The sequence below is a fragment of the Saxophila tyrrhenica genome, assembly GCF_035928015.1.
Source record: "Saxophila tyrrhenica strain CCFEE 5935 chromosome Unknown scaffold_2, whole genome shotgun sequence".
In the NCBI taxonomy this organism is placed as follows: Eukaryota; Fungi; Ascomycota; class Dothideomycetes; order Mycosphaerellales; family Extremaceae; genus Saxophila; species Saxophila tyrrhenica.
In genome coordinates, this window is record NW_027041734.1 from 1,518,969 (window position 1) to 1,538,242 (window position 19,274).

Sequence of the window (19,274 nt, forward strand, 5' to 3'; positions counted from 1 at the left end):
CCTTCTTTCTCTTTGGAGGTGACGAGGCCAAGCTTTGTTGAGGCACCGTTGCCGTCGGTGTTAGCTGCTCCTCGATCGACCCGGCTCTCGATATCGAAGGCGTTCTAGGACGATCCAGTGACCTTCTGAACAAGCTCCCAGCAGATTCACTCCTGAACAGTGGTGAAGGCAGTGGAGTGATGTCTGTCATTGCGGCCAGGTACGGCGAGGCGAGTACGGACGCGGTACTCGGCGACATGGACGATGCTATACTCGAGGTCGATACTGTCGACCGGAGTGAACTTCCCATGACAGGGATCGCTGTCGGCGAAGATACGTGATGCAGGAACCCAGCTTCCTCGGTCACCGGCGTCTCGTAGATTGTAGGTGTCTCTTTCAAGGACGGCGCCGTGGGTTGAGGAGGGACTAGCACGTTCGTCTTGATCGAGAGGCCTGCTGCGGATGCCGGCGTCGACGGTTTGGAGGCGCGATTGTTCATTAAAGTGTCCAACGAACGCAGCGACATTGCTGCATTGTGTCCCGTAGCCTGCTCATTCTTGGGCGTAACGGTCGTCGAGTCGGCCTCATCGTCGACGGCCTGCTTGCTGTCATGACGAACGGGCGTTAGGTCATCGTTTCCGCTGTTTACATGGTCGTCCTGTCGCTTGCCGCCGCTCCCGTTTGGGCCAGCAGTTGTAATGGCGCTCATGGCCTGACGCGGGTAGAACGAGGAGACATGGAGGTGTGGTGAAGGGCCATATTCCTAATCAACCGCGTGGTCAAATGACCGGAGGATTGACGATCTAGAGAACGGCTCTAGAAGCATAAACGAGAGCTGTTGCTTGTCCTATAGGTCAGTCGATTGAATCACACGTGGTCAATGCACTAACACTAAATCTAAATACCGACATGCCGTTACATCGCCTCGTCTCCTCCATCCCCTTGCACGCGATAATACCAAGACTACGGAAAGGCGCATACGCAGCGTACTACCATCTTTTGTACGCACCGTCTCCTCTTCCGCCCATAGACACGCTGGCATCGCTCATCCTGAAGCCATCCGTACCCCGAGGACCGATATGCCCGTACCCACCCAGCGAGGGGCAGTAGCATGGCAGCACTGACATTGTAATTTCACCTCGGGGAGGCGGCATCGGAGCCAAGACGACAGCAACGAAGAGTACCTACTGCACTCCTTGACCTTCGATTGTTGTCGTCCGCAGCTCAGTCGTGATAACATATTGCGACCGCAAGAGCCCTACTAAAAGTCAGCGCCTCCGACGATGCAGCGGGCCTCCTGCCGCCGCCGCGCCAGATGGAACCCGAGTATGGCAGAGGGAGACGCTGGAGCGATTATGAAGCTACGCATGAAGGTCTCCACGAGGTCATGGCTTTAAGAGTGACCCTATACTCTAGGACCATCGAGGGTGACTCGCGCGATCTTCTTGTTGGTTCAACGGTTATGCTTGATATTTCACAAGCACCTTCACTTGCTTCGTTATCACATGCTTGCGCTTGGACCAGATCCTCGTCTGACAACATCACAGGCACCTCGAAACTCTAAGGTATCAACCTCACCTCGCCTTAGAGTCTGGACATTCTCTTTCCCCGTCTTTGCTCATTCCTCACACCACTCAAGACAAGCACCTTCGACCAAGAGCACTCTTTCTGCGGTTGAAAAGCGCTTGGTTCAGGCGACCACCATTTGGCAAGATGGAGGTGGCAACCGGAGACATCACCAAGCGGCACTTGGAGTGGTTGGCAGACGTCGAGGTTGGTGACGCCGTGCTACTGCTTGGTGCGGAGAGGGTGGAAAGGCGCAAAGAAGGGCTTGCAGAACCTCAACACGCCAGTGTTGATGGCAGGCCCGTTGTCGATGGCAACGATGCGTTTCAAGAGATCGCGGCCTCTCACACAGAGGCTGAGGCCGTCGATCAAGGCGGAGTCATGGTGGAGGAAACTTGGCATGACGAGGAGCTGTACCTCGTTCTCGATACTACTCGTGACGACAACGGCAACCTTGTGGACGCTCAGCTACGCGACCTCTACTGCGAACCGTACCTGTCTGCTGCTAGCCCCGCGAGTCACAGCATAGACAGCATCGATCTGGCTCTTCCGGAAGTTCTAGATCCAAGAAGGAAGCTGGCAACAGTTCGCAGCATCAAAGACCTCGCTGGTGGACTCGATGGCAAATACCATCGTATTATATGTCGACCGGATGGCGACACGGTTCGCAATTACGTGCATGGAGGGAAGTGCGGAGTCAGATGTAATCAAGGCTTTCTAGAGTGTCAGGACAAAGTTACGAAATTGGCCAGCGCATTCGACAGCGCGTTTGACGATTATGAACCGCTATGCCCGGTCTGCGTTGGCGAAGAGCTCGTCTATGACTACCACAATTGCCGAGACGCTTTCTCTCTTCACAACCTCGGGGGAAGCGAAATTGAACAATTACACCAGAGATTGAATATGCGCTTGGAAGAACTGGGATACACGACGTACCAGTATCGTGGAGAGGATGACGGAGGCCCACTGTTTCGAGATGTGCTCCAAGACGATCCCAGCGAATTGGACGACGACGAGTAGCTCGAGGATGCGTGGGAGGAATCCGACGAGGCAAACGACCCCAATGCGGATCCCGTGTTCGTCCCAGCACAGGACGCTGCGATTGCTGGTCTTGCTCGCCAGACATATTCAAGCTTGGCGGACAATACCGGCAAAGAAGACTGCGCGATATGCAAGGACGACTTCACAGCAGACTCAGCGGTTATAGGGCTGCCTTGCGGTCACATCTTCTGCGCCGCCGGCTGCATCGATACCTGGCTGAAGACCTCAAACTCTTGCCCGGAGTGTCGCGCTCCGTTGCCGGAAGTTGCGACATTTGCAGATGCTGCGGTGCAGACTGACCGTGTCGACCTGTCTATGTTTGATTAGCTTGCGGGCTTCTCGTAAGGCCAGGGCTCCGTTCTAGTCCGCAGACGAGTCTTGTCACAATGGCTTACAACCTGAACCTCTGGGGAGGATGACTAGTTCCGAACAGGCCGGGATACATACGAAACACCTACGAGCACATCTGAAGCGGCGTGTATCCCTACAAGTGGCGAGAAGGGAAATAATGCTACGATACAGCATGCAAGATAATGCTTCCCCACTCCGGGATGGCAGCTCATGCGTGGATCAGAAATTGGAGAAGCGGAAGGGCCTTTGCAGTGGGATACGACATGGAGACATACTCTAGTAGGTCATTGTGTGCTGCATCGCGAGACTTTACAAGCTTGCTGTCCCTGGACCTCGAGACCTTCTAGCTCGCGAACACCCTCCTATCGCCCCCGTCTCAGGTATTGTGAAGACTTACTCATTTGTCAAAAATTCTCCATCTCTTCGTCTTTCTCATCGCAATCGCTTCACCAGCATTATAATTGAGTTCCACCGTTCTCCCATCATTCTCATCAGTGCGCCTTTCACTGGGATTTACTGCGCAGCATACTCAATTCTTTACAGCTGCATTGGCAGCTCGCCGTCTCCTCTCACTTCCCCATTGTTCATATTGCAGTTTTGTGACGCCGAGACAACCAACTCACTTCACCTCAGATCGTGGCTTCCCGTGGTCGACAGGACCGTGCGCCTTCACATGAGCCACTCAATGCGGTAGTCCTGCTAGGTCGATCTCTTCACACGATCTGCCTCTTCAAGCTCCATCTTAACTGTGTCTACCAGAGACTCTACGCCCCGACCAGGAATTAAAAACAACCAAGAACGCAGAATATCACAACATCTCCATAATGGCAACAAACGACCACTACCGCGTGAACAAGGACACATCGGCGAGGAAGAACTCACCAGGCCTCGGAATGGTGCACTCCGACATTCGACTCGCAGCAAAGGCCGCGGGTGAAGAGGCCCAGCGGCAGGCTTACCTTGCCGCGTTTGAGGCCGGATGCGAAGCACAGATCGTCCAAGCAAAAGCGGAGTGCAGCGAACAGATTGAGGCTCTGAAGGTCTCGCATAGCATGGCAAACGCTGAGTACAAAGCAAGCTTCGAGGCAGAGAGGGCTGGCTTTGAGACGGAGAAGAAGAGCTTCGAAGCGGAGAAGAAGAAGTTCGAGGCAGCGACTGACAAGATTGAGAAGGACAAGGTAGCCTCGAATAAAGAAGCTGTAGCCAAAGTCAAAGGGGACCTGCAGAAGGCGATCAAGCTGCTCACGGATGAGCGAGCCAAGCATGCAGCGGAGAAGGCTGAGCTCGATGCAGAACAGACGAGGGCCAACTCCAAATTTACAGATATGGAAGCCCACGTTCAAGCAGCATGGGCCGAGCACGCCAAACGCATGACGGAACTGGAGAACAAGCACGAAGGAGACATCAAATCACTGAACAGGAAGCACAACTCGCAAGTCGCCGAACTGAAGAAGCAACTCCTCATCGGTCCAAACTCCTGGGTCCCCGTCCGCATCAAAGGAAGGAGCTTGAAAGAACGCAGCTTCCACGCTCGCTACTCGACGACGTTCAAGCAGGTGGTCTACGACTTCTACCAGCTGCTGCCGAAGAGCTATTATGGGGACTTCAGCTTGAACGGTGAGGTAATCAAGAACCACAACAGGACGTTGGAGCAGGTACGTCCGCAGATCTCTGGTATCAGCGTAATCGCGAAGCTAACGTGAGATAACACTAGATCGGACTCATCGAAGGCCATGTGATCGAGTTCGACCAGGGCATGGCCAAGGAGGAGACGAAAGGCTACATACCGTCAAGCAAGCATACATTGGGGGGATTCCCAGGTCCGCAGACTGATCAAAAGCAGCCGGCTAGGACATCTGCGTTTGTGTAGCAACACCATTGCGAGTACGGGATGGGATGAGGTTACCGGGACGGCATGTTGGAGGGCCATTCACCATTGGGCATATGGCCGAGCTGAGCCAGCGGGTTCTCTACGAAATGGTCACACGGAGACATGGCATCAGCTGTGATTTGATTCTCAGGCCATAGCAATTGATCTGCCCTTTCTCATGGTGATATTCTCCATCGTGCTAGCTTAGTCATGGCATCCATTTCAACTTCCCCTTCAATGAGATCCGTTCACTTCCGAACAGACGTCACTCTTGCCATCGCAAAACTTAGAAAGTGCCATTGGAGCTCTAGCAAGGTAAACAGCAACACAGCTCATTGTTTGCGATTCGCTTCATCCACTCAACGTTTCCAATGTCAAGGGCATAGCAATAATTCTCTCGCACCTCTCTCTTCTCTTTACTTTGTCAGAACCACTAACCAATCTCCAGAATCATGCCCAAAATCATCCTCTCAATCAACGCCGGCTCCTCCTCCGTCAAAGTCTCCGTCTTCTCTTACAACTCCCCCACCACCGCTCCCACCCAACTCGCCGTGATCCAAATCGCCGGCCTGACCGCACCCCCCGCCACCCTCTCGTACAGCCACAAAGACACCAACATCAAAGACCAACAAATCCCCAACATCAATGGCCCCGAGGACGCATACCAACACATCCTCAACCATCTAATACAAGACAAATCATTGACCGAACTGAACCACCCAGACGACGTCGAATTCGCCACCCACCGCGTCGTCCACGGCGGTTCTTATTCGACACCAGTCCGGATCGACCAGGATACATTCCACCACCTCGAAGCACTCTCGGATCTCGCACCTTTACACAACGCCGGCGCGCTAGCGATCGTGCAAGCCGTGCACAAGGCCTGTCCGAAGACGACGAACATCGCCTTCTTCGACTCGGCGTTCCACGCCACCCTTCCGGAACCCGTGCGGACGTATGCCATTGACCCGGAGAAAGCGGCGAAGAATGGGTTGCGGAAGTATGGGTTCCATGGGCTGTCTTATGCTTATATCACGCGCACCGTGGCCGAGTACCTGAAGAAACCAGCTGCGGAGACGAATCTCATCGCCCTCCATCTCGGTTCCGGCGCCAGCGCCTGCTGTATCCGTGGCGGCGAAAGCATAGACACATCAATGGGTCTCACGCCCCTCGCGGGCCTCCCAGGCGCCACGCGAAGCGGCGACGTAGATCCCAGCTTGATCTTCCACATGACGCACGACGCGGGCAAACTCTCCGTCAGCTCGACGAAAGAACTGCACATCACGCAGGCGGAGCAGATTCTCAACAAAGAGAGCGGGTGGAAAGCTATGACGGGCACCACGGACTTTGGGGAGATAAGCAAGAAAGCCGAGGAAGGGGATGAGCGGTGTAAACTGGTGGTGGAGATGTTGGTGGATCGGATCGTGGGGTTTGTGGGGAGTTATTATGTCAAGTTGGGCGGGAAAGTGGATGCGTTGGTGTTTGCGGGCGGGATTGGGGAGAAAGGGGTGGGTTTGAGGAGGATGGTTGTGGAGAGGGTGGGGTGTTTGGGGTTTGAGATTGATGGGGAGGCGAATGGGAAGCCGAAGGATGAGGTTGTGGCGGAGGTGGGCAGGAAGAGAGAGGGCGGTGGGAAGGTGTTCATTGTGAAGACGGATGAGCAGGCGGAGATGGCGGGGCAGTGCGTGAAGGAGAGTGAGGGGCTGAGAAGGCCGAAGGACAGCTAGAAGTGGGTGGGAGGGAGGAATGTGCATCCGTTGATTAGACGGCCATACCGCACTATCCGGTCTTTGACTGCTCTGTAATGCTCGATCGCCTCACTAAGGAAAGTCCAATAATACCATCGGCCTCGAAATCATCCACAGGGCCACCCACATCCTATCTCATCGCTCATCGCTCGTGCTTCGCCATCGAGGAAGACAGAAGTGTGGAGAATCGAGGTTTCGTGGTCCGAGAGACGAGTCGAAAGCAGAACATAAGCGCGCAGCGCCTACTTCTGCATCATCAACTGCACGAACTCGTTGTCTGCACACACATTAGCATCCCGCATGACCCCAGAAAACAAAAGGGTTGATATACAGTCAATCCTCCCATCCCCATCCTGATCCGCCTCCCGAATCATCTCATCCACCTCATCGTCCGTCAACTTCTCGCCAATACTCGTCATGACATGCCTCAGCTCCGCGGCGCTGATAAAGCCGTTGTTGTCCCGGTCAAAGACCTTGAAGGCCTCGCGGATCTCCTCCTCGGAGTCGGTGTCCTTCATCTTGCGCGCCATCATGGTGAGGAACTCGGGGAAGTCGATGGTGCCGTTGTTGTCGGCGTCGACCTCGTTGATCATGTCCTGCAGCTCGGATTCCGAGGGGTTCTGGCCCAGCGAGCGCATGACGGTGCCGAGCTCTTTGGTGGTGATTTGTCCTGGAGATTGCGGTTAGTAGGGTCGGAGAGGTGGAGATGCTGGGTGGGAGGTCGTACCATCGCCGTCTTTGTCCTGTTCGCGTGACATTAGCGTTGTGCGACGGAAGGGGAGATTGCTGACGTGGTGGGGGATATCGCGTGTGCGGTGGGGATGAGGGCGCTGGCGGACTTACGAAGAGGGAGAAGGCCTCCTTGAACTCGGAGACTTGCTCTTCGGTCAGTGAGTCTGCCTGCAATCACACGTCAGCGGTGATCTGTCGCCGTGTCCGTGATAGCCCGAATGCGATTGTGCGGGATGACTGCGCGCCGCCGCTGGTGGTGGTAAGAAGGTGTGCATACCATGGTCGCTGTCGTGAAGGGGGTGTCCGCTGAGTGTCGGCGCTGTGGTCTAGGGGTCGCAGGTCGTAGGGGGTTGTTTGGTGGTAGAGCGGAGGGTGTTGTGAGAGAAACGAAAGCTTGGAAGTTGAGAAGTGTTCTGGAGTGGAGGGGCAAGCGCGGGACCGAAGAAAGGCTTCACCGGAATACTTATTTAATCCCGCTGTATTACAGACACCGCGGATTGCACATGTAAGACGGTCGAGATTACGTAGAATGCGTGTTTGAGTACACAACAGGAGGGGCTGTTAGGCGGGACAGCCTTAATATGCTCCATCGCCCAATCGTCAATCAATACGTCCTTCTGCTGCGAGCCACATATTCTGTCGAGCGGCGTCTCCGTGCTGTCAAGACTAATTGACATCAAGCCTTCGAACGAACCACGACGTCGCAACAGTTTGTGAGGCGCATTCCATCAGTCGCCTATGGACCTCCCTCCTACTCATGCTGTTCCTCAGCCCTTCGATGCCTGCATGGACATGCTGAAACCATGCACTCCCGTCCGATCAGCACTCGTTAGCATTCCATGCAGCACTCCTGGATCCAATGCATACGTACCGACATCTGAGAGAACCGATCCTGACTGGGATAGCAATGGCAGCCAAGGCGTCATGAAACTGTACGCTGTGCCAGCCTCGCCAATACTAAACCCCGATCACGGTTGGAGCGGGTGAAAGCATGGCCCAACTCCTCAGTAACTCAATCTACCTCCACGGATACGGCTTCGGCGCAATCTTCTTCCACTTCATCTTCTCCCCTTGGGTGGCCCTGGTGACGAAGTCTTCGCCCCAAAGTGCTGTCAAGGTCGCTGCCTCCTCATCAGCTTTCTTCTGCAGCTCGACGGCCTCTGAGTCTTCCTTCTCAGTCTCGTCGTCTACAGCCAGCCTCGCTTCGTCGATGGTCGCAGGAGCCCGCTCTTCATGGCGCTCCCTCCAGTACCGGATGCTGTCGCGTAGTTGGCCGAGCGCTGCTTGAGCTTCTTGCTCGTTGGAGGGCGTCATGGCTTTTGTAGCTTTCCTGTGGGACTGCGTTAGTTCTCGTGCCAGTGCCTGAAGTGCTACCAAACACTAGTTGGAGTTGGGAGGGCCTCACCAGAGAGTCTCAGTCTTCTTGCGCCACTTCACCGCTTCATACCAGTCCTCTTCCGCCGTCGCGAGGAGAATCATGTTCTTCATCTGATAGAACCTTGGTAGCGTGGGATCAGTGAGGTTGAGTTTCGCCACGCTCACGCAGCTAACAGAACTTTTAAGTAAGAATTGGTTCTTTTTATGAGGGTAACGCATACTGACCGCTCAGTTTCACCGTTGTTGAAGTGATAGACTGCTTCGAGGTACTGCTGCCCGTAGAGTGAGGATGGTGTATGCGGGTCCTGGAAGTGTTGCACCATCTCGGGGTGTCCGTGGCTGTGGGCCATGACGGTGCTGTGTACGGATGTGTTGGTTTCTCGAGGGGTCAGTGGAAGCTGCTCAATTTCAATGCTCAGTAGTCTTCCCATCCAAGCATGAGGTGACGTTAAGAAAGAGCTGTGAGGAAGTGAGGTTGGAACAGAGTAGGCGTGCTTAGCCGTGACTTCAATCCATCTTGTCATGTTGTTGTGAAAACGATACGTAGATTTTGTAAGGCGCCAGACGGTTGATGCCTGGCGAACGCGTCCTCGGCGATTGGGAAGCCAGCTGCAAATTGACTTACTGTCCTCGTGTGGATGCAGATTCAACGTAGCTTCCAAGCACTACCGTGAGTTGGAGTTGGGTGTCGAGCTAGAAAGATGTAGGTATACCGTATGTGTGGTGGCAGGCATGGCGGAGCGGAAGCCGGAAGGCGCATCCCGAACAGAGCTGTCGCAAGGGTCCATTTGTCCTGACACCAGGCGACTCTCCAACACCTACTACCTGGCCCCAACACTCACGATACAGCAGGAACTACAGTGCTGCAACGATGCCTATCTGCGCATCCAAGACAGGCAGACTCCAATCACGGCGATGACGACGGCCGGCCAACTGGGCGCCTGGCGCGACCGGACGAACTTGTAAACCATCTCCCTTTGAACCATAGCTCTGGGCAGTGTATCTAACATGAGTACAGGTACATATCCTACCGGCAATCTTACTCGCACCACCCTGCCGCGCGCAAGCCCTCCTACAACAATGCCGGCTTCCGCGATGATCCCACGAGCGAGCGCGCCGGCCTCATGTCTAACCTCGATAACGCAGACGGAGACGCTGTTATCGAGATGGACCTCCTACCTCCACGCTGGCTGGATATCCAGGATGAGATCACGACTCACCTCTCTACCATAGCGTCCCTCATGAAGCGCCTCGATACTCTACACAGCAAGCACGTCCTCCCCGGTTTCGACGATGAGAGTGTAAAGGCACGGGAAGAGCGAGAGATTGAATCTTTGACCTCAGAGATCACACGTGGCTTCGGCGCTTGCCAGCGCGCCATCAAGCGCGTCGATAACATGCTACGCACGCAACAACAGCAAGCCAATAGCGGAGGAGGGAGTGGTGTGAGCAAAGCCGAAGCGACGATGGCCAAGAACCTGCAGATATCCCTTGCCACGAGGGTTGGAGACGCTTCGACGCTGTTCCGCAAGAAGCAGTCTGCATATCTGCGCAAGCTGCGTTCGCTAGGTGGCAGTTCTACGCCTGACCTCTCCAACACTCGCTCCGGCACACCCACCTTGATCCAGAATCCGTACACGGACCCTGCACTTGCCGAACAAGCGGCTGATGTTTCTTCTGCGCAATCTACACTACAACAGACCTCTCAGATTCGCCGAAGGACTGGCGTGCTAGATGCAGCAATCGAGCAGCGCGAACGAGAGATCGAGAAGATCGCTCAAGGCGTTATCGACCTCAGCACTATTTTCCAGGAGCTGAACAGTATGGTGATCGACCAAGGCAGCTTACTGGACCGGATCGACTACAACGTCGAGAGGACAGCCGAGCACGTGAAAGCAGCCGAGAAGGAGTTGACGGTCGCTACGCGGTACCAGAAGAAAGGGACGAAGAGGCTGGTGATTCTGTTGTTGATCTTGCTTGTGGTTGGCATGTTCATCCTGCTGTTGGTGAAGCCGAAGAAGAAGGATGTGGTGATGGCTCCAGGCGCACCGAACCCGCCTGGGGATGGCCTTCCGCCTACCGCGAAGGTAGTGAGAGCGGATGAAGGGGTTGGCGGAGTGGAGCTAGGAGAAGCGGAGGAGCAAAGAAGACGAGCTGAATGGAAGAGGAGACGGCGAAGGGGAAGGGATGCTCGAGGTTCTTCTTTCATGCCTGTTTGATTCGAGTAGAAGATGTATCTTGTTCGCTCACGCGCTCACCTCGCTCCCACCAGCTGAGCAAAGAACAGTATGGTCTAGCGGCCCCATTTGCAACATCGCAATCGAGGTAGAGCAATTGGTCTTACACGTGTTGGTCCCATACCTCCCAGCCTCTGACATGGGTGTCCGAGAAGGATTGCTGAGAGAAAGTGAGGTGAGGTTGTGTTGGCTTGCCACGCGTCGAGTTCCAACTTCTCGAGACACAGCATCGCACATACCAAGACCCCGGAACTCCAACGTCCAGAAGTAATCGAAGACATCTTCACTGCCCTCCCCTAATAAAGTGTTTCCATTTCCAGAAACAAAAAGCTAGACTCGAAACGAGTGAAACTCTGTTCCTGAGTGCCGAGAAGGTCTGCGTGTCCAAGGTCTGAGCTCAGAGTCAGCCCTGTCCGCGGTGAAGGTGCAGTACCAACCTTCAAACAACAACCTCTTCCAAGGCTTTTGCATCTCCGGCAAAGGGAAGAGATTTTCTTGGACTGCTTCCATGCCAGCAGCACGACATTCGTTACTACATGTTTCCTATGACCTCGCAGTAATAACAGCAGTTGGGGAGTGCCGGACATGCCCAACTTGCTCTCCAAGCGGCGCAGCTTGCTCGACCTTCTTTCCACCACCTCGAGCGATAACAGCAACAGCAGCGACAATGACGGCCGGCCGAAGACGAGCAGCTTGACGGTCGAATCTCCGCGTACAGAAGACGAGCGGCCGAAGTCAGAGTACGGGTTTCAGCGCTCGCGACTTTCACGTGAACTTTTGCGGGACGAGGTGCCGGACCCGGCGGAGGATGGGCAGGATGGCAAGAGCACGCGAACGAAGCGTTTTAGTATGCTGAAGATCCGGAATTACTCCGAGTCGCAGCTGGCGGTGCGGGCGAAGGAGGTGGAGAGGCGGGAGAGGGAGAGTGCGCCGCCTTTGCCTACGGTGCCGAGTGGTTCGGCGGCGGCGGTGCCGACGATTATGAAGACGGCGCCGACGATGGATCATCTGGGTGGGGAGATGCAGGAGGGGCAGGAGGAGGGTGAGAGGGAGAGGAGGGTCAGGCCGTCGTTGTTCAAGAGGTCGATGTCGAAGGGGAGGAGTCCGGTGAGGCCGCAGCCGAGGAAGAGTACGGAGGAAAGGAGGGGGGATAAGAAGGTGTCGTCGCTGAGGTGGAGGAAGTTGCAGGGCAGGAGCACTGGGTTGGAGGATCTGCAGCGCATGGCTGCTGCCCATGTTTCGAACAACCAGGGCGCGCCTCCCTCATATGGCGACGAGTCGAACTCTGCTCTTGCTCTTCCGATGTCTGACCATCGATTTTCGGAGTCTTCACGGTCTGATGGTAGTAATGGAAGCTCAGGTGAGATCTACGGCACTACGACGACGACCACTCACACGGTGTCTACCCATACGACATTCTTTAAGCTCGCACGACGCAACAAGAACCGCAACCCACTATTCCCACTCCCTGTGAAGATCCCGCCTCCGAGTGAGACGTCGCACCAGGACGGCCCACCAACACCTCGCGCATCCACCTCCGCCATCTCAACAAAGAGCCAAGACGACACCAATGGCAACTCCGCGCAATTCCTACAACGTCGACACACAGAAGACATCCTGACAAAGCCGGCGCCTCTGCCAACAAACGCCGCGCTCGCGAGAGGCGCTTTGTCGTTTGCGGAGCCAGGGGGCATGAGTTTGATGCGCAACGGCTCGCAGCGGTCACGCGCGTCTTCCAGTTCCCCGCCACTGCAACCGCCTCGTCGTTTGGGTATGCGCGATCGCGCTTCTACTACAAGCTCGTTCGGCCGCAGCTCTTACGATACCGGCACGCCGCCGCCTATGTCGGGCAGTGGGAGGACATCCACATCTACGACGGGGAGGTCTAGCTTAGGTGGTTTCTTGAATCTTTCGCGGTTCAGGCAGAGCTCGGATCCGAATTCGCCGAGGCATGGGTCGCCGGGGACGCGGAGCAAGTCGAACTCTTTTGCGATCAGTAGGGAGACGCTTGTGGTGCCGGAGAGGGAGGAAGGGGACAGTCCCGGCCGGTACCTCGAAAGGCTGGAGGCTGCAGTGGCGCGCGGCAAGATTGCTGCGATTCTCTCCAAATCCACGGACACGTTCGCACACGCAGTCTTGCGGAGCTATACCCGACGCTTCTCATTCTTCGGCGAGCCGGTCGACATGTCCCTTCGCAAGTTCCTGATGGAAGCCGAGCTGCCTCCGGAGACCCAGCAGATGGACCGCGTGGTGCAGGCGTTTGCAGATCGCTATCACGAATGCAACCCCGGCATCTTCGTGTCGCCCGACCAGGCCTACATCATCGCCTTCTCGCTCATGATGCTGCAGACCGACGCTTTCAACCGGAACAACAAGCGCAAGATGCAGAAGCACCAGTATGTCAAGAATACTTCTGACCAAGGAGTTTCGGATGATGTGCTGGGTTGCTTATACGACAACATCTGCTATACGCCTTTTATTCGGATTGAGGAGGAAGTGGATATCAATGGCGAGCGCGTATTGCCTTTCAAGCCTAGGAAGAGCAAGGTGAAGCTTCCCATCACTGAAGGCAACAAGAAATCTTCTGGTCCCGTTGATCCTTATGACCTGCTGCGGGATAACACTCTGGATATGCTGAGGCCGTCGATCAAGGAGTCTATCAACATGGACGATCCGTACAACTACAAGGCTACGCCGAACGACCTGGACGTGCAATACCTTCAACGCGCTTTCACGCACACAGGCACACTGCAGATCATCTCCCAACGCTCGCGGCCCAACGCTTACGAAGGCGACTTCACGAACCATGCCCCTCCCGCTTTGATGGAGATGCAGCCCGGTATCATCGATATCAAAGTGACGAAAGTCGGCACGCTGTGGCGGAAGGCGACGAAGAAGAAGAAAGCTCGCTCGCCATGGAACGAATGGGGTGCCATCCTGACGGGCTCGCAGCTGTACATGTTCAAGAACGTGCACTGGGCGAAGGGGCTGGTGAACCAATTCAACGCTGCACAGGAGAAGGGGAAGCCAAGGACGCCTGTGACGTTTAAGCCGCCGCTGCAGGAGTTCAAGGCCGATGCTCTGCTCAGGACGGACAATGCGGTCGCGCTGGTGGACGCTTCGTACAACCGGCACAAACACGCCTTCACGTTCGTCGCACCAGGCGGCCACGAAGAAGTGCTGCTGGCAGACAACGACTCCGAGCTCAACGACTGGCTCGCTCTCATCAACTACGCAGCCGCCTTCCGCTCCGCCGGAGTCAGGATCCGCGGCATGGTCGGCGGCGCCGACGAAGACGCCCGGAGCAAGGAAATCCGTAGACTGGAGTCCACGCAAACCGCGCGCTCAGCTCAGACGACGTCTAGCGACTTGGTGCAGAATCGACTGCTGAGCCCGCAGATGCAGCGACAGGTCATGGCTGCGAGACGCCAGATCATGGTGCAGAAAGTCGCGCAGATGACGCTTGATATCAGTGAGGCGAACAAGGAATTGGATAATATGCTGCGCAATGCCCGACATTTGCTCGTCCTGGCGCCTATCATCCCGAAGACGAGGGAGGATATGATTCATGCTGCTGCGCGGGCGGATGCGAATCTGAAGTGGCGGCGCCGCGATATCTGGCGCATGAGGGCGTACAAGGACATCCTCGCTATGGATGTACAGCAGGATGGTGTGTCGGCAGATCAGATTGAGGCGCTGGCTGAACAACAGCAAATCGAAGCGCCGGATTCTGCGAAGAAGAGCTGGCCAATGAGTCTTTCACGACTGACGTCGAGAGGTAGTGCTGCCAAAGTTGCTGCGTCGCAGAGTCCGACGTCGCCGACACATGTGCAGAGGCCTTCGACTACAGGTTCGCTGGAAGCGTACACGAACGATATCTTCCGCACGCCGTCGGATGCGAACACAAAACAGCAAGAGGGAGAGTGGAGATTACCTCCGCTGCAACTGGACGTGCAGCCGGCCGATCAGCACCGCGGCTCCGTATCAAGCGCGCTCCTCAGCACCTCATCGCAAGGGCGGAATAGTGTTTCCCAGGCTTCGAGCATATCCAGCAACGCCTTTGGCGACCGCCCTACTCCCGACGAGCCGCCGGAGAGCGCTACGCCCCGTCCCCGCGCCCCTTCGTCCGTGACGGTGGATCCGGAGATCGAACTGCTCGCCCGCGCGACCATGACGCCTGAACCGCTGGCTTCTCGTGGGATGAACGTCGACGGCGCCGCCCCTTCTACCTCTCCACCTGAGAGTAATACCAAACAGCGCCACAGCGGGGTGCGTCGCAGCCTGCAGAAAACGCTCCGCGATCAGCATCATCACGGTAGTTCGATCCACAAGCACCGGAAAGGCAAGGGGAGCGATAGCACCGTGCGCAGTGCCACTGGTGCGCCTGTCCTCCTGCAGAACCAAGCCGCCTCTACCAACAAGGATAAAGACAAGGATGTCGACGAGGCAGTCGAGGAGGAAGGGACGCCCGGCCTCAAGCGCGAAAAAGGGCGGTTCATTCTACACGGCAAACAAGCTTCAGTAGTGCAATTTGGGACCGAGTGGCCGAATGAGCGCATGAAGGCGAGACGGGAGGCTTGGAGGCAGAATAGCGGGTCGACTGCCGGGGGTGGGGAGGGCAAGAGTCCATCGGTGGTAGGCAGGGGTTTGAGTTGGGAAAGAGGTTTAAGCTACGAAAGGGGCCTGAGTCCGCATGACCGTGCGGAGAGGCGGGTTAGTGGGGATGAGGCGTCGGGGTGGAGGGCACCGAGTTTTTTGGACGATGTGGAGGTCACGGGGGCTTTTGCGGAGAGGAGGGCGAGTCCGGTTGAGATGAGCGATATGGAGCGCTCGGGATCTGAGGCTGTGGTGGAGAAAGATGAGGAGGGGGAGGAGACGTACTTTGATGCTTCACCCATCCAGAGCCCCAGGAAAGAGAAGCGAGGCACCGTCATCGGCCCTTCGAAACCTGTCAACGGACATCGGACGAAGGGGCAAGAGGAGGAAAGTGACGACGACTCGGACGACATCTCCCCCACGCGACGGAGTAAGAAACGGACTACCGTCATCGGCCCCAGCAAGCAGGGTTTTCTCTCTCCGTTGAAGCCGGTACAGACTTCACCCGAGGCTGCGCATGCGCAAGCTGGTGCTGAAGAGGATGACGAGGGGGAGGATAGCGATGAGTACACGACTCCGCCTTCGGATGCCGGGTTCAGCGAGGAGGAGCGGTCGTTGAGTCAGGGGTCGGAGCAGCAGCAGCAGCAGCAGCAGGGCGTTGAGGTGCGGTAGGAAAAGGTAGGGAAAGGTAGGGAAAGGTAGGGGAAGTAGGGAGGAAAGGGGGTTAAGAAGGGAGTGGGGCTGATTGGGTGAATGATGTATAGATGACTATGGCATGCGTTACGATACCCCGGGGGCAAAGTCTATGGCGTCCTGGTATCGGGGTGCTTGAATTCAATCATACCAGATCTTTCTTGTCAACTCTTCTCCTGCCATGTCTTGTTCCGGCTATATCGATCTGCAAGGTACCGTTGTATAGCCGGCAGTTGCAATGAGGCACGCGAGCACTTGCTCCTCTCAGCCCCGCAAGGCAGCGCGATTCACCACACATCTCCACGTAGCTTCATCTCCCACTTCCCACTGACGCGCCCATCGCAGGGCGATAAGGACGGGATGCAGATACCATTGAGCGTCTTGTTGGCCTTGCCAGCGCTGCTGAGCGCGTTTGTCGTTGCTGCCCCCTCCCCCGCCGGCGTTGGTCAACAACCACTTGTGCTGACATCGAACGAGCCAACACCCCTTTGGAAGAGCTTCTCGAACAGGTTGATCGGTGCGATATGGGGATCGCATAGGAATGGGAAAGACATCTTCGAACACCGCTATCCTTCAGCCCTCCGACAGTCTTCACAACCTCCACCGCGCACCTTAGCACGATACAGCGGGGATGTGGTTGTTCGATTCAACGTCAGCACAGCAGAAGAGGCGTCGAGCCTGGCAGAAGCAGCAGACACCCTCTTCCTCGACGTCTGGGGATTCTCGCACGACTGGGTGGACATTCGACTAGCGAAAACCATTGTCCCCTCCTTCCTCCGCCTCCTCCCCTCCTCGCTCCGACACAAACACACACCCCTCCTCGGCCAACGCGACCTCGCGCAAGCAATCTACGACACCTACCCCGTCCCCCGCGACCAGTCTCTCACGCCCACACCATCCGCCATCTCCCACCTCCGCGTTCGTCCCCTCCAACTCTCCCGCGACGACGGCGACAACAGCGACACAAACGTCTTCTTCACAAACTACCAGCCTCTGTCCGTCATAACCCCCTGGCTTCACCTCCTCGCCTCCCTCTTCACGACCCACGTCCGTCTCCTCAGCATCGGCACAACCTACGAAGGCCGCCCCATCCCCGCCCTCCGCATCGGCGTCCACCCGACCAACAACGACGACCCCAACCCCCCCAAACGCAAAACCGTGCTGATAACCGGCGGCGTGCACGCGCGCGAATGGATCAGCACAAGCACAGTCAACTACATCGCCTACAGCCTCATCACCCGCTACGGCAAGAACCCCTCCACCACCAAACTGCTCGAAGACTTCGACTTCGTCCTCGTCCCCACCCTCAACCCCGACGGCTACGTCTACAGCTGGGACACCGACCGCTTGTGGCGCAAAAACCGCCAACGCACCGGCATCCGCTTCTGCCAGGGTATCGATCTGGACCGCGGCTACGGCTTCGAGTGGGATGCCGTCAGCACGGCGGGGAACCCTTGCTCGGAGAACTTCGCGGGGGACTCTGCGTTCGAGGCCGTGGAGTCGAAGAGGTTAGCGGACTGGGCGAAGAATGAGACAGAGAGGAATAACGTCGAGATCGTCGGGTTTCTGGATTTGCATGCCTACAGCCAACAGATCCTCTACCCTTACAGCTACTCATGTAGTCCCACCACGCCGAACCAGGAAAACCTCGAAGAACTCGCCGTCGGACTGGAAAAAGCCATCCGCAGGTCCAGCGGGCTGAAGTACGAAGTCCTCGCCGCTTGTGAGGGCAACTCCGCCATCTCATCAAGAAGCGGGGAAAAGGAATTACTTCCTCTAATGGAAGGCCAAGGCGGCAGCGCCCTGGATTGGTTTTATCATGAAATGGGCGTGAGATATGCGTATCAGATTAAGCTGCGGGATCGCGGGACGTATGGGTTTTTGCTGCCGAGGGAGGAGATCGTGCCGACGGGGAAGGAGATTTTGGCGGCTGCGGAGGCGTTTGGGGGGTTTTTGCAGGGGGTGTATGTTGGACAAGGGGCTGGGAAGGGCGAAGTGGAAGAAGAGGGCGTGGAGGATGAGGAGATGGTGACGACTGAGATGTTGGCGGGTGATGAGGGGGATGATGAGGGCTTGGGGGACGACGATCCTTGGGTGATTGTTGAGGATTTGGTTGAGGAGGAGATATTGGAGGAACCGCAGTGGGATCTCCGTCGGCGGCGGAGACGGTGAAGTCTTGAATAAGTTAATCCATAATCTGTACAAATAACCATTCCTTCCGAGCTTGCTCCAATCACCCATCCCCTCCCATCGGATCATCCATCCCCGCATACTTCCCCACCACCCTCCCCGCCTCCGCCTCGACCTTCTCCCATACATCCCGTTCAGCCACCCCTGTCCCCTTCCCGCCCGGCGTCTCCCGCACAGCTTCCAGCGTCGCCTGCGACAGCTCCCGTAGTCGCGGAAGCGTGGGGCCGAAGGTGTTGACGTGGAAGGCGAGATGGACTTCACACTTTGCCAATTTCCTGGTTTGAGGGATTTGGCGGCATAGCGCCCGCAGACGTTGCTTGATGAGATCCAGATCCTTTGGCTCCATGACGTGGATGTGCAGGTCGAGATTCCGCGCGTGGCGGAGGGTCGACGGGGTCGAGCGCGGGAAGAGGAATTGCTCGTACCCCTTTCCATCCTGACGCGAGTGCGTGCCGAAGAGGATAAGTTTGAACGTGGTCTGAGAATACAAAATCGGCAGAGTCTCGTCGCGGAGTTGGTGGCAGGTGAGGTGTAAGTTGGTGGAGGGGTTTTGGTGTTTCTCGCCTGGAAACTGGTAGGAGAGATCTTGGGTCTCGGGTTGGAGCGTGCAGCGGAAGGGGGTGGTGTGGATGTGGGTGTAGATTTGGAGGCGGAGTTCGGGGGGGAGGTCTAGTAGGGGGCAATGGGAGAGTTCAGGTGGTGGGGAGGGGTTTGCCATGACGATGGTCTGTGATGCTGCTGGTGGTATGAGTGTTGGTGGGTGTTGTCGAGGTAGGGCGGTGGGATGAACGCATGACTCGCGTCTATGGTGGGGCTTGGGGAATTTCGACGTTGAAGGTCGAGATGCCACGACCAGCACAAGATCACTCGCTACGGACTTCAATGGCTGGTCGA

The 19,274-nt window shown here is 56.5% G+C and overlaps 8 protein-coding genes across 8 annotated transcripts; 6 read left to right on the top strand and 2 right to left on the bottom strand.

Annotated features, from left to right (window-relative positions):
• Positions 1-1,692: 1,692 nt before the first annotated feature.
• Positions 1,693-2,565, top strand: LTR77_001715 (uncharacterized protein; the record flags this gene model as incomplete). The annotated part of the gene is made up of 1 exon (XM_064798975.1): positions 1,693-2,565. One exon carries the CDS (start codon positions 1,693-1,695, stop codon positions 2,563-2,565), a length of 873 nt encoding a protein of 290 aa, XP_064663302.1.
• A 1,196-nt stretch (positions 2,566-3,761) lies between these two features.
• On the top strand, positions 3,762-4,807 carry LTR77_001716 (uncharacterized protein; the record flags this gene model as incomplete). Its single annotated transcript, XM_064798976.1, has 2 exons — positions 3,762-4,592; positions 4,652-4,807. 2 exons carry the CDS (start codon positions 3,762-3,764, stop codon positions 4,805-4,807), a joined length of 987 nt encoding a protein of 328 aa, XP_064663303.1.
• A 452-nt stretch (positions 4,808-5,259) lies between these two features.
• On the top strand, positions 5,260-6,534 carry LTR77_001717 (uncharacterized protein; the record flags this gene model as incomplete). Its single annotated transcript, XM_064798977.1, has 1 exon — positions 5,260-6,534. One exon carries the CDS (start codon positions 5,260-5,262, stop codon positions 6,532-6,534), a length of 1,275 nt encoding a protein of 424 aa, XP_064663304.1.
• A 263-nt stretch (positions 6,535-6,797) lies between these two features.
• Positions 6,798-7,567, bottom strand: CMD1 (calmodulin; the record flags this gene model as incomplete). Its single annotated transcript, XM_064798978.1, has 5 exons — positions 6,798-6,832; positions 6,887-7,225; positions 7,283-7,298; positions 7,399-7,455; positions 7,565-7,567. 5 exons carry the CDS (start codon positions 7,565-7,567, stop codon positions 6,798-6,800), a joined length of 450 nt encoding a protein of 149 aa, XP_064663305.1.
• A 737-nt stretch (positions 7,568-8,304) lies between these two features.
• LTR77_001719 (uncharacterized protein) lies at positions 8,305-9,014 on the bottom strand (the record flags this gene model as incomplete). Its single annotated transcript, XM_064798979.1, has 3 exons — positions 8,305-8,617; positions 8,693-8,833; positions 8,890-9,014. The coding sequence occupies 3 exons, from the start codon at positions 9,012-9,014 to the stop codon at positions 8,305-8,307; spliced, it is 579 nt and encodes a 192-aa protein (XP_064663306.1).
• Positions 9,015-9,396: 382 nt separating this feature from the next.
• On the top strand, positions 9,397-10,883 carry tlg2 (t-SNARE affecting a late Golgi compartment protein 2; the record flags this gene model as incomplete). Its single annotated transcript, XM_064798980.1, has 2 exons — positions 9,397-9,626; positions 9,683-10,883. The coding sequence occupies 2 exons, from the start codon at positions 9,397-9,399 to the stop codon at positions 10,881-10,883; spliced, it is 1,431 nt and encodes a 476-aa protein (XP_064663307.1).
• Positions 10,884-11,486: 603 nt separating this feature from the next.
• Positions 11,487-16,169, top strand: LTR77_001721 (uncharacterized protein; the record flags this gene model as incomplete). The annotated part of the gene is given in 2 exon segments (XM_064798981.1): positions 11,487-12,246; positions 12,262-16,169. The coding sequence occupies 2 exon segments, from the start codon at positions 11,487-11,489 to the stop codon at positions 16,167-16,169; spliced, it is 4,668 nt and encodes a 1,555-aa protein (XP_064663308.1).
• Positions 16,170-16,371: 202 nt separating this feature from the next.
• On the top strand, positions 16,372-18,362 carry ECM14 (putative metallocarboxypeptidase ecm14; the record flags this gene model as incomplete). Its single annotated transcript, XM_064798982.1, has 2 exons — positions 16,372-16,402; positions 16,588-18,362. 2 exons carry the CDS (start codon positions 16,372-16,374, stop codon positions 18,360-18,362), a joined length of 1,806 nt encoding a protein of 601 aa, XP_064663309.1.
• Positions 18,363-19,274: the final 912 nt, after the last annotated feature.